This window comes from Crocuta crocuta, unplaced genomic scaffold (genome assembly GCF_008692635.1).
Source record: "Crocuta crocuta isolate KB4526 unplaced genomic scaffold, BGI_CrCroc_1.0 scaffold290, whole genome shotgun sequence".
NCBI lineage: Eukaryota > Metazoa > Chordata > Mammalia > Carnivora > Hyaenidae > Crocuta > Crocuta crocuta.
The window spans coordinates 7985347-7996875 of NW_027527429.1; the positions used below are offsets into that span (position 1 = coordinate 7985347).

The window sequence follows — 11529 nt, forward strand, 5'->3', positions numbered from 1 at the left end:
CGCCACCGAATCCCCTCCCCCCTCCCGTGCCCGCCTCGGCCCGCCCACTCCCGCCTGCGCCCCGCCCCACGCCGTTCTTGGGTAAAGGCTCGCGATTGGTCCATAGGTCGGACGCAACCTCTAGTTGGTCGAGACGGAGTCACGAGGGCGCCGTCGTCGCCTTTCCAGAGGCGATTACTGGGCAGGCTCAGTCTTTCGCCTCAGTCTCGAGCTCTAGCTGGCAGCCAAGCGTACGTGCTCCGGGATATTCTGTACCAGCGGCCGCCATCGCCGTCGCTTGGGTTCCTCTGGACTCGTCTGCGCCACTCGCCCGCCACACACTCCACCGGCATAAGCCGCCATCATGGTGAAGCTCGCAAAGGTAAGAAGCCTGCTTGCGCAAGCATGGACGTCGAGGCCTGCTTTCTGAGGAGGGCGCGCGCAGCGCCGCGAGGAGGAGGGCCTGCGCGCCGTCCCGGGCGCGTTCGAGGGCGCCATGCTGCGGGAAATCTCGCGCGGTTAGCGGGAAGGTCTCGCGGCTTTTGGCTGTTCGGTGGCGAGGTGAAGGGGCTTCGGCAGGTTTCGCGGGTGGTTGTGGCGGCGCGGAAAGACTTCGAGACTGAGTGGGGAGGGGGCGCTGGGACTCGGGGCGGAGGGATGATGCCGAACTCCTGCGACAGGCCGAAACGGGGCCCCGCCTCCTGACGCACGTGCCCCAGCGCGCGGCCCGCCACGTGGGCCGCGCCGCGTGTGTCCCGGCGTCTGCTGAGGGGACCTGGCCGTGAGGCGGGGGAGCGGCGGGACTGCTTTAATGGAGGCCTTGTGGCTTGCGTGATGTCGCCTCCAGCCAGACGGGCGGGGGGGAGGTGGGCTCCGGGAGGATGCCCTGCCTCGTGCTTCCTGTGCTGTGCTGCGCGCACATGGTGACCTGCGAGGTGTCTTCACGTGGCCCCGCCGGGTCTGGAAGGGGCGGGGTTTCCACGGGAAAGGAGAACTTCACCGGGAGACCGAAGGTTGTAAGGGCCAGTCGTGCTTTTTTAAAAAAAAAAGTTGTCTTAAAGAGACTCCCCATCCCCAATTTGGAATCAGGTGAGAGTGTAGGATGTGGTGCCAGAATGAACCAAAACCTTTTTTAAGGTAGTCCCGTCCCATTCCCCCCGCCCCCCCGCGGTGAAGAGCTATGGGTTGTTGGCCGTTAAAATGGGCCAGTTGTAGTTTATACTGTTTGAACCATCTGTGATATAGCGATTGCTTTTGGAAGTATAGTTTTAAAACCAGATGTGTTTCATGGAGGCAAAAGGAGGGAGATGATTTCCTTGAAGTTGTCTTTCTCATTCTTGGGTGGTTTTTGTAAACCACACGAAAAATGGGGGATCGGAGTTCAGAGTCTCCTGCCTTACGGTTGTCCTCAGTACTTACTAGTTTAGGTAGTAGTTCACGTGTCAATATTTATTTCAGCAGTCTGAAAATGGGGTTAAAAAAAAGATGACTTTACTCTGAAGAATGATGGCAAAATATGAGTGTTCTGCGATGTCGGAGGTGTGATGTGCTAATTGTTTGTTTTAGGCTGGTAAAAATCAAAGTGACCCCAAGAAAATGGCTCCTCCCCCCAAGGAGGTAGAAGAAGACAGTGAAGATGAAGAAATGTCAGAAGATGAAGATGATGATAGCAGTGGAGAAGAGGTAATTATATACAACTTGATGCAGAGTTGTGTTAAACTACGAAATCGAGAATTAAAACAGGTGGTATCAGATGTCTGAAAATACTGGCAAAAAGCAAATTATATTCATTCATCCATGACCTGCTGAGATGATTGTCTCCCAAGCTCTTCATTGACATGTTGAGATATAGGGTAAGTATTTGAGTGAATTTGACAGAAAAGATTTAGAGTCTCCATTTTCTGTGCTCTCTGTAGAGTTTGGTGTTAGATATTATATTAAATCGTGATATTTTCCTGGATTCAGTATGTTAGGCCCACGTACTAGACGAGTAAACAGCCTGAACTATTAACTGTCTAGTAAGTGGCATTGCTGAGCATTGGTCTCAGGTCTCAGGTTAGCCTTCCCAGATTCCTTTCCTAGCGCCCAAGAGGACTGATTGTGAGCTCTGTAATGCTAGTTACTGTTAACCCCTTGGTATGGGTTGAGGGTTGCCACCTCTCTTTTGTGTTAACCTGATAGCATGCCTGGCTACTGTTTGCTCACTGTAAAGACCACTAATCACTATATTTGTGCCCATATTTGTTTAGAATTTAATAAAGGTTTTACTGTTCATTACCAGATAAAACTAACAGTGAGTAGAAAGTGGCTTTGAGTAAATTTCATGTAGATGAATGGAAGTTTTTATCAAAAAAGATGCTCACTCTTTGTATTAATTTTGCAGGGCCTGACTGTCCAGTCTGTTTGTTACTCATTTTCTAGTTCTGAGAATGAGCTTTCAATGAGCTTTAATACCAGCACCCGCTGTGAGAACCCTAAATGATGTACTTAACAAGTAGAGCTTTTTATTGCCAGACTTCTAATAGATATGCCAACTTATTAGGTCTCTAACCGTATGAGAGGTTGATGCTGTTGTCCTTTACAGAAGAGGAAAAAGAGTTGAGGCTTAAAATTTAAGCTTTTCCTAAGGCTGTCAAAGTGGCAGGTAGGGTCCAGACAGTCTGTTGTCAGAGTCCATATTGGGCTGTGCCACTATAAATGCAGTTATAATGGATGAAGTACAGGAATTCAGAGGTATTTTAACTGTTAAGAGTGATTTCTTTTGCTTCAGTATTTTGTTTCATCTGAAGATGAAGACTTTGACATAAGGCACATGGAAGGTAGTTTAACACGCTGATATACATCTAATGCATGTGGTCTTGAGCCAGAACCAGTGTGAGAATAGTACCTTACTTGCTCATGGGACCAAGGCACCCTTTTTGGGTTTGGAAACAGATTTATGTTTGGTTTTATTTATTCTTCAGGTTATCATTCCTCAGAAAAAAGGCAAGAAGGCTGCAGCAACTCCAGCAAAGAAGGTGATGGTTTCCCCAACAAAAAAGGTGGCAGTTGCCACACCAGCCAAGAAAGCAGTCGTCACCCCTGGCAAAAAGGCAGCAGCCACACCAGCCAAAAAAGCCGTTGCACCAGCCAAAGCAGTAGCGACACCTGGCAAGAAGGGAGCGACACCGGGCAAGGCATTGGTAGCAACTCCTGGTAAGAAAGGAGCGGCCGCCCCAGCCAAGGGAGCAAAGAATGGTAAGAATGCTAAGAAGGAAGACAGTGATGAGGAAGATGAGGAAGACAGTGAAGATGAAGATGAGGAAGACGAGGATGAAGATGAGGACGAATTCGAGCCAGCAGTGATGAAGGCCGCCGCCGCCACCCCTGCCTCAGATGATGAGGATGATGACGAGGAGGAGGAGGATGAAGATGATGAGGAAGATGAAGATGATGAAGATGACGATGGTAAGGAGTTTTTTTGTTCTTGGACTGTTTTTTTATACGACACATCAGAGGAGAGGTTTTAGCAGTGATGCTACATATTCTAGGACAATCTAGAAGTTAGATGAAAATCCTTCCTGGGACTTTCTGGGTGTTTGTGGTACACTAGTCTTGTTGCCCAAAATGATTGCCTGCCCTTGAGAAAATGTTTAAAATGTCATATTTTGTTTTTTATATTATTTTTATATTTTTATATTAGTATTTTTAATAAGGTAGCATTTTGTTTTCAACTGATACGTGTACTCCTTTCTGCATGTTGGTGCTGCTTTGGATAGGATTATATTTCCTTTAGATTTTCCAAGAACTAATGTTGGTTTGGGAAGAATTCTCTTGAGTTTTTGACTAAGTTGCATCTCTTTCAGACTCTGAAGAAGAAGCTATGGAGACTACACCAGCCAAAGGAAAGAAAACACCTGCAAAAGCTGTTCCTGTGAAGGCTAAGAGCACAGCTGAGGATGAAGATGAAGAAGATGATGAGGAGGATGAGGATGATGAAGATGATGATGAGGAAGAGGAGGATGATGATGAGGAAGAAGAGGAGGAGGAGGAGGAGGAAGAAGAGGAGGAAGGTAATCAAGTTAGATTCTGAAGTACAGTGATAAAAATGTATAGTTTATTTGGGAAAAAAGGGGAAGCACTTCAATGGTGTAACGTAGATTGTTTAAAATCTTGTGTATAGAGCCTGTCAAAGAAGCACCTGGAAAGCGAAAGAAGGAAATGGCCAAGCAGAAAGCAGCTCCTGAAGCCAAGAAACAGAAAGTAGAAGGTAACTTGCAGAATGGGGAGTAGGGGAGGGTTGTGTGGCACCTGATTGCACAAGTGATGAACAGCAAAGGGACTTAATACTGAAACCTGATGTGATATTGTGATGTCTGATGTGCTCTGTGTAGAAATTTCACACTGGAAATTTAATTTCATGCCATACTTTACAAATAGGCTAACTTGAATTCCTATTTTGTACAGGTACAGAACCAACTACATCATTCAACCTTTTTGTTGGAAACCTCAACTTCAGCAAGTCTGCTCCTGAATTAAAAACCGGCATCAGTGATATTTTTGCCAAAAATGATCTTGCTGTTGTGGATGTCAGAATTGGTGTGTCTAGGTGAGTATGGGGAAGTTCTTCACGTTACTCCAGGGTTTGCAAGTTTTCAAAGATTAGCTATTAATGAATTATGTTATTAGATTATCAGAGTGTAAAATCCCAAATTGAAGTTCCTAAAGTCTCTCTTATATTTTGTTGCATCACTAAATAATTTTTAGTGAGTTACAAGATTTGAATCTTGTGTTTCTAGGAAGATCTTAAACTCTTGGATTTGAAGAGCTGTAATGAGTGGTTCTTTAAGATTTTTGTTAACTTTGTTTTGAGAACAAGCCCAAGTGGGAGAGGGGGACAGTGAGAGAGGGAGGGAGAGAGACTCCCAAGCAGGCTCCAGGCTGCCAGCACAGAGCCCAGTGTGTGGTTTAAACACAGAAAGCTGGGAGATGACCTGAGCCAAAACCAAGAGTTTGAACACTTAACCAACTGAGCCACCTGGGGACTCCTAAAATAGGTTCTTTTGGTGGCTGTTAGTTGTTAACAAGCAATATGGCTAATAAAGATGATCTCAGAATGAACTTGCATCAGTTTCTGATACCTCACTCTGCAGCAGCACTTTATAGAGCCTTAACTTCTGTTAATACCATAGATTCTTTCTGCTTAACCTTGTTTGCATCATCACATTAGTGTTACTGCTTGCCCAGAAGGTATTGTGTAGTTTCTGTAGGGTTTTCTTTCCCATTCGTAATTCTGGACTTGTCATCTTACTGCCTTAAAGGAAGTTTGGCTATGTGGATTTTGAATCTGCTGAAGACCTGGAAAAGGCTTCAGAACTCACTGGTTTAAAAGTCTTTGGCAATGAAATTAAACTAGAAAAACCAAAGGGAAAAGACAGTAAGAAAGGTATGTAAGGCTTCGGGTAATTGTAATGACTGATTTCTAACTTGTTAATGGTTGTATATCTAGTTGGGAGCTAGTTGGCCAGGGTAAATAGTTTAACTTTTATCCTCAGTTTCCTTAGAATTAAATGAGTTCAAGTGATAAATGCACTGCTTGCTGGTGTTCTAAAATTCCCGGGTCAGATGAGCAAGAGTAGACTTCTTTTAAAAAATAAATTGGTTAATACAGAGAGGTCTCTACTCAATGGAGCTACGTAAGATCCCAACTACTCTTTTTGTATCCTTTATCTTTTGTCTCTCCACTTGTCATATTTCAAATTTTAATGTTCCTGATCTTTTTTAATTCAAAAAATACCGAGCACCTGTTTTAGTTTGAGCACTGCTCTGAGTATCCAACATATAATTTGATTTCAGTTGTGACAGCAGCTTGTGTTTTTTTGCTATTGCTAAATCTCCATGTTTCTGTACATGTACATAAGCGTATACGTACATGGACCGTGCCTTGTGTATTGTAGGAGCTCAGGGTATTTATTGAGCAGAACTTTTCCATTAGTTGATCTTTGGGGAGGGAGGGTGTGTCTTTAAAGCCATACGCTTTATTTTTGTCTTTTATATCTAGATCGAGATGCAAGAACACTTTTGGCTAAAAACCTGCCTTACAAAGTTACTCAGGATGAATTAAAAGAAGTGTTTGAAGATGCTGTGGAAATCAGATTAGTCAGCAAGGATGGAAAGAGTAAAGGGTATGTTTTGTGTGTAAGAAATGTTGAGGGCTATTAAAATTAATGAATTTCTATGATTCTATAAAAGAAATTTTCAAATTCTCACATTTCTGAGTGTGTGATTTGGCACGAAATAACCTTTAACCAGTGCCTTAATTTCTTAATCTGTACAGTGGGGATAACATACTCAATCTATAGGGTGATTGTAAAAGATTCCAAATGCATACAAAGTATTGTGAAATGTACATAGCTTTGTAAATAATAGCAGTTATGCAGTGGGATGGGGTTACCATGAACAAGTTATCTAGGTATGCTTGGCAACCTTCTATAGTGGAAGGAAAACTGTAACAGGCAAGTGAAACGTGACAGAAAATCAGAACATTTCAGTTAATTCTTAAGAACATTTTTATTGTATTCATTTGAAACAAGGTTCTTTTGATCATATTAGAATGTTTGTGTCAACACGTTGTTTTTTAAATATGGGGTTTTAAAAAGTGAGTTCATGTCTTTTTCTCTACTGTTGCAGGATTGCTTATATTGAATTTAAGACAGAAGCTGATGCAGAGAAAACATTGGAAGAAAAGCAGGGAACAGAGATAGATGGGCGATCTATTTCCCTGTATTATACTGGAGAGAAAGGTCAAAATCAAGACTATAGAGGTGGAAAGAATAGCACTTGGAGTGGTAAGAATTTTCAGAGTTCCAGGATTGATGCAGGGACATCTTTGCATCTTAACTTTTTTTTTTTTTAGTTAACCAATAAATTAGGTGTACCTCTATAATAGTAATTCGGTGTCTTGAGTGAGAGCTGTATGAAGTCATTTTGCATTAGAACATAGACCTCTTCCTTTGTGTGTTTGATGCTTTAAATAACTTAAATGGTATGCATTTTAAAATTAGAATATTGTTCTAAGAACATGTAAACAAACAGATTTCCCATATCTAGGTAACAGGAATATAACTGCATGGTACGTACTCCTTATGAGGGACAAGTGGAAGTCCACCTGCATGGACGTTGACGTGTTAACTCCTAGTCATAGAAGTTCTTGAATAAGGCATTATAGCTATGACTGAATTTGGGAACCATTGTTTCAGAGTCTTCATTTGTTTTTTGTTTTTTTTTTCCTTTGTAGGTGAATCAAAAACTCTGGTTTTAAGCAACCTCTCCTACAATGCAACAGAAGAAACTCTTCAAGAAGTATTTGAGAAGGCAACTTTTATTAAAGTGCCCCAGAACCAAAATGGCAAATCTAAAGGGTAAGATAATTAGTATGTTTAGGATATTAATTATGGGCTTTAAGAATGCCTTGTGTATATCTAAAAAAGAAAAAAGTCAAATTAGGTTTTCCTGGCTGTTACTGGAGGCTGAATCATTTTCACTCACAAATTGGGCATAAAGAGCATCATTTAAGTATCTCCTTGAGGTAAAAGGATCTCCTTGGTGGCATTAGATGGCAACATAGCAACCATGTGTTTGGTAACTGACTCTAAATATTGTTTGTTTTCAGATACGCATTTATAGAATTTGCTTCATTTGAAGATGCTAAAGAAGCTTTAAATTCCTGTAATAAAAGGGAAATTGAAGGCAGAGCAATCAGGCTGGAGTTGCAGGGACCCAGGGGATCACCTAACGCAAGAAGCCGTAAGTTACGTTTAATAAGGTGTTGAGGGTCGGCACTCCTGAGTGCTATGCCACATTACTTCTTTGGTCCAGTTTAGAGATGAAAGTTTGTTTTCCTGTTGCTGCTGAGTGAAGGATCCTGGATATGATGATTGATTATCTGAGAACATAACTGATGAAATCTCAAGAAAATTCCTCTAGATAGTCAAGTTCTGATCCAGCGAGGTCTCCTAGCAGCACATTTGTCCCTGGTTACTGCCGTGTGTGATGATTGTAACAGCTGCCTGCTTGTTTAGGGATTGCGGTCTTATTTGCGTTGCTTATCCTGCTTCTCAAAGCAGGAGACGGGCTCTCCGCTGCTCTGGTCACCAGTGTAAACGAAGATGATTGATCTATGCCTTTTCTTTTAATGGAGCACTAGTTTGCTACATTGCTTTTATGTGCCTTTCTTGCGGAGATATTTAAGTGAAAGGCTAATAACTGCTAAGCCAAGCATTCTCCACAAGTAGTCTCATACTAGATGTTGGTAAAAGCTACCATCGGTTGTTGTTATTAATGGCTTTAGGTAAAATGTGCAATCTTTCTTCCATAGAGCCGTCCAAGACTTTGTTTGTCAAAGGTCTGTCTGAGGATACCACAGAAGAGACATTAAAGGAGTCGTTTGATGGCTCTGTTCGGGCAAGGATAGTCACTGACCGGGAGACTGGGTCCTCCAAAGGGTAAGATGAAAGGAAATGCTCGTCCATGCAGCGGAGACCTCCTTTCTAGTGTATCTTCTCATTGAGCTCCTTTCTGTCGATTGGTGGCAGTTTATGGATTCGCACGAGAAGAAGAGACAATTCACAGTTAGCATTATTTTATCTTCTGTCTTCACAGAGGTATATTCTGCTGATCTGTGAGACATTCCTGAGGGTCGATAAAATGAGTTTCAGCCTTCCACAGGGAGCTCCTCCGTCCCTTGGGTCTTTCCTCAGCGAAGCACATCTACTTCTATGGAGTCCCTGTCTGGCGTGTGAGGTTTATCTTGCCGCTTGGAGTGTGTGTTCTGTAATGGGGAATTTCATTTGGCCTCTTCCAGGTTCGGTTTTGTAGACTTCAACAGTGAGGAAGATGCCAAAGCCGCCAAGGAGGCCATGGAGGATGGTGAAATTGACGGAAACAAAGTTACTTTGGACTGGGCCAAGCCGAAGGGTGAAGGTGGCTTTGGAGGTCGCGGTGGAGGCAGAGGTGGCTTTGGAGGCCGAGGTGGCGGCAGAGGAGGCCGAGGGGGATTTGGTGGCAGAGGCCGAGGAGGCTTTGGAGGTAAGGAGCCTGGGGGCCTTTCTGCGTGTGTGCACTGGACGCTGTGGCACGGGTACTTCAGAACGTGCCCCGAGCCCAGGCAGGGTTCCCTGCACCAGCCTCCAGGTTGTCACTGATCATTCTGGGAAGGGGAGGACTCCTGGCAGCCTTGCACTCATTCTTTACCGTCTTGCCTTCCTATAGGGCGAGGAGGCTTCCGAGGCGGCAGAGGAGGAGGGGGAGACCACAAGCCACAAGGAAAGAAGACGAAGTTTGAATAGTTTCTTCCATCCCTCTGTCTTTTCCCTCTTCTGTTTGAAAGAAAAGGACTCTGGGGTTTTTACTCTGTTACCTGATCAATGACAGAGCCTTCTGAGGACATTCCAAGACAGTATACAGTCCTGTGGTCTACTTGGAAGTTCGTATAGATAACATTTCAAAGGAGATACCCTGTTGGTTTTGACTGGATATTCATATAAACTTTTTAAAGAGATGAGTGATAGAGCTAATCCTTATCTGTAAGTTTTGAATTTATATTGTTTCTTCCCATGTACAAAACCATTTTTTTCCTACAAATAGTTTTGTTTTTGTTTTTTTGCGTTGGGGGGTGTAAAGGAAAGCAGAATGTTTTATCATGATTTTTGCTTCAGCAACTTTGGGACAAATTAAAAGTCCTAAACTCTGGTGCCAGACTTGTACTTCCTAGAGTGTGTCTCCTGGAACCCTGCTGTAGGCGGGGCGTGGCATAGCCGGCTTTCTTGCTCCAGATCCCCCCCCCCCCCCCAGTGGAAGTGCTTGTTAAATTGGTTTCAAGAATCCTGGCCACAGGTTTTGGTGACTTGAAAGGTTTGTTGGAAATCTGCTCTGGCTTATCCTGTTTGTCGCAGGCCTAAGGATCAGGTGTTGCAGAAGAAGTGCTCTGGAGAGAGGCTAGAAGCACACTGGTCAGGCCTCCTGAGACCTGCAGCTGAGAGCGTGGATTCTGGAATTGGCAATAATTTAATAGAATTTGTGCTGAACGAATGGACTGGTGGGGGCTTGGAGACTGTGGTGAACCTGGGGAAGAAACCACCAGTCCAGTAGGTGGGCCCTCCTGTTTTGTAAGTCTTCCCACAACCTCTGGTTAAACTGACCAAGAAAGGGCTTTGGTTGGTATTCACTAATTTAAGTATTCCTTATTCCCTCTGCCACCTGCTAATAACGAAGGGCCCCAAGATCTACGCCAGGAGATTAACAGGGTGACTACTAAACCACGCCCCAGATGCTATGGAGTGGGGGTGTTAAACAGCCATCCAGATGCAAAAACCCATGGACTCTAACCCCCTTTTCAGACTAGTCAAAATGCCAAATACGGATGGGCTTCTGGCTAGTAGAGCATGTGACTTTTTTTAAGCTTCTCCGTTTACTTTGAGAGTGTGAGAATCCCAAGCAGGCTCTGAGCTGTCCGCACAGAGCCTGACCTGGGGCTTGATGCCACAGACTGAGATCCTGACCCGAGCTGAAATCACGAGTTGGGTGCTCAACTGACCGAGCCACCCAGGTGCGCCATTAAAAAAAAATCTTCATTTTGGCTCAGGTTATGATTTCAGGGTTTGTGGGATTGGGCCCCACATCAGCCTCTAACTGATCGTGGAGGGCCTGCTTGGGGTTCTCGTTCCTCTCTGTCTCTCCCTTGCTTGTGCTTGCTCTCTAAACATTTAAAAAATTCAACCAACTTTGTATTTTAGCAAAATAAAATCTTTATTTTTGAGAGCAAGGGAGGGACAGAGATGAGAGGATCCAAAGCAGCTTCTGCTGACAGCCTGTAGTGATGCTTAACGGACTGTCATCCACGCACCGTTAACACATTTCTAATGGTGAGGGGAAAAGGAAGGGGCGCCAGGGTGGTTCAGTTAGTGACCGACCAGCTCAGGTCATCCCATGGCTCATGGGTTCAAGCCACACATTGGGCTCTGCTGACAGCCCAGAACCTGGAGCCTGCTTCACAGATTTTGTGTCTCCCACTGTGTCCCTCTCCTGCACAAGTTCTCTCTCAAAAATAAACATTAAAAGTTTAAGTACATGGATAGTTCATTTTAGGCCAGGTTGAGTATCCCTGTGGGATGAGGAAGCCTCAGCTCCGTGCATATCCTTTGCAACTTAAGCCAGTCTTGTTCCACGCCCTATGGAGACAGAGGACAGCTTTAAGCAGATACTGTCTTGAAAAACCTAAAAAAACTTTGGCAGCCTGTGTTTCTCTGGGTTTAAAAGTTCAGTTGGAGCACCTCAGGCACGGTGTGTGTTGTGTTCACTCAGTGGAGTTCAGACTGCATTATGTCGGAACTTCCATCAGTGGCAAATCAGTGTCCGAAAGCTGGGCTAGCAAGGCCTGTGAGGTCGTGTTTGGGTCTCCTGAGACCTAGCAAAAGATTCTAGGACCTTAGTGACCCTACAGCCTGCTCTCATGTACGTGCTCACCCCGGTTGTCTGCTCTGCCTGGGAGGCCTAGAGGCTTAAATAAGCTGA

General features: G+C 44.3%; 1 protein-coding gene and 3 non-coding genes across 4 annotated transcripts; all 4 read left to right on the plus strand.

Moving 5' to 3' along the window:
* Positions 1-182: 182 nt before the first annotated feature.
* Positions 183-9708, plus strand: NCL (nucleolin). Its single transcript, XM_077758012.1, has 14 exons — positions 183-361; positions 1546-1662; positions 2943-3426; positions 3825-4031; positions 4142-4228; positions 4426-4567; positions 5280-5404; positions 6020-6143; positions 6649-6806; positions 7256-7379; positions 7631-7764; positions 8336-8462; positions 8822-9045; positions 9229-9708. The coding sequence occupies exons 1-14, from the start codon at positions 344-346 to the stop codon at positions 9303-9305; spliced, it is 2148 nt and encodes a 715-aa protein (XP_077614138.1). The 5' UTR covers positions 183-343; the 3' UTR covers positions 9306-9708.
* Positions 4275-4343, plus strand: LOC144227469 (small nucleolar RNA SNORD82). Its single transcript, XR_013333935.1, has one exon. It is a non-coding gene; the product is annotated as a small nucleolar RNA SNORD82 (small nucleolar RNA).
* On the plus strand, positions 7884-7964 carry LOC144227475 (small nucleolar RNA SNORD20). Its single transcript, XR_013333937.1, has one exon. It is a non-coding gene; the product is annotated as a small nucleolar RNA SNORD20 (small nucleolar RNA).
* On the plus strand, positions 8515-8649 carry LOC144227496 (small nucleolar RNA SNORA75). Its single transcript, XR_013333944.1, has one exon. It is a non-coding gene; the product is annotated as a small nucleolar RNA SNORA75 (small nucleolar RNA).
* Positions 9709-11529: the final 1821 nt, after the last annotated feature.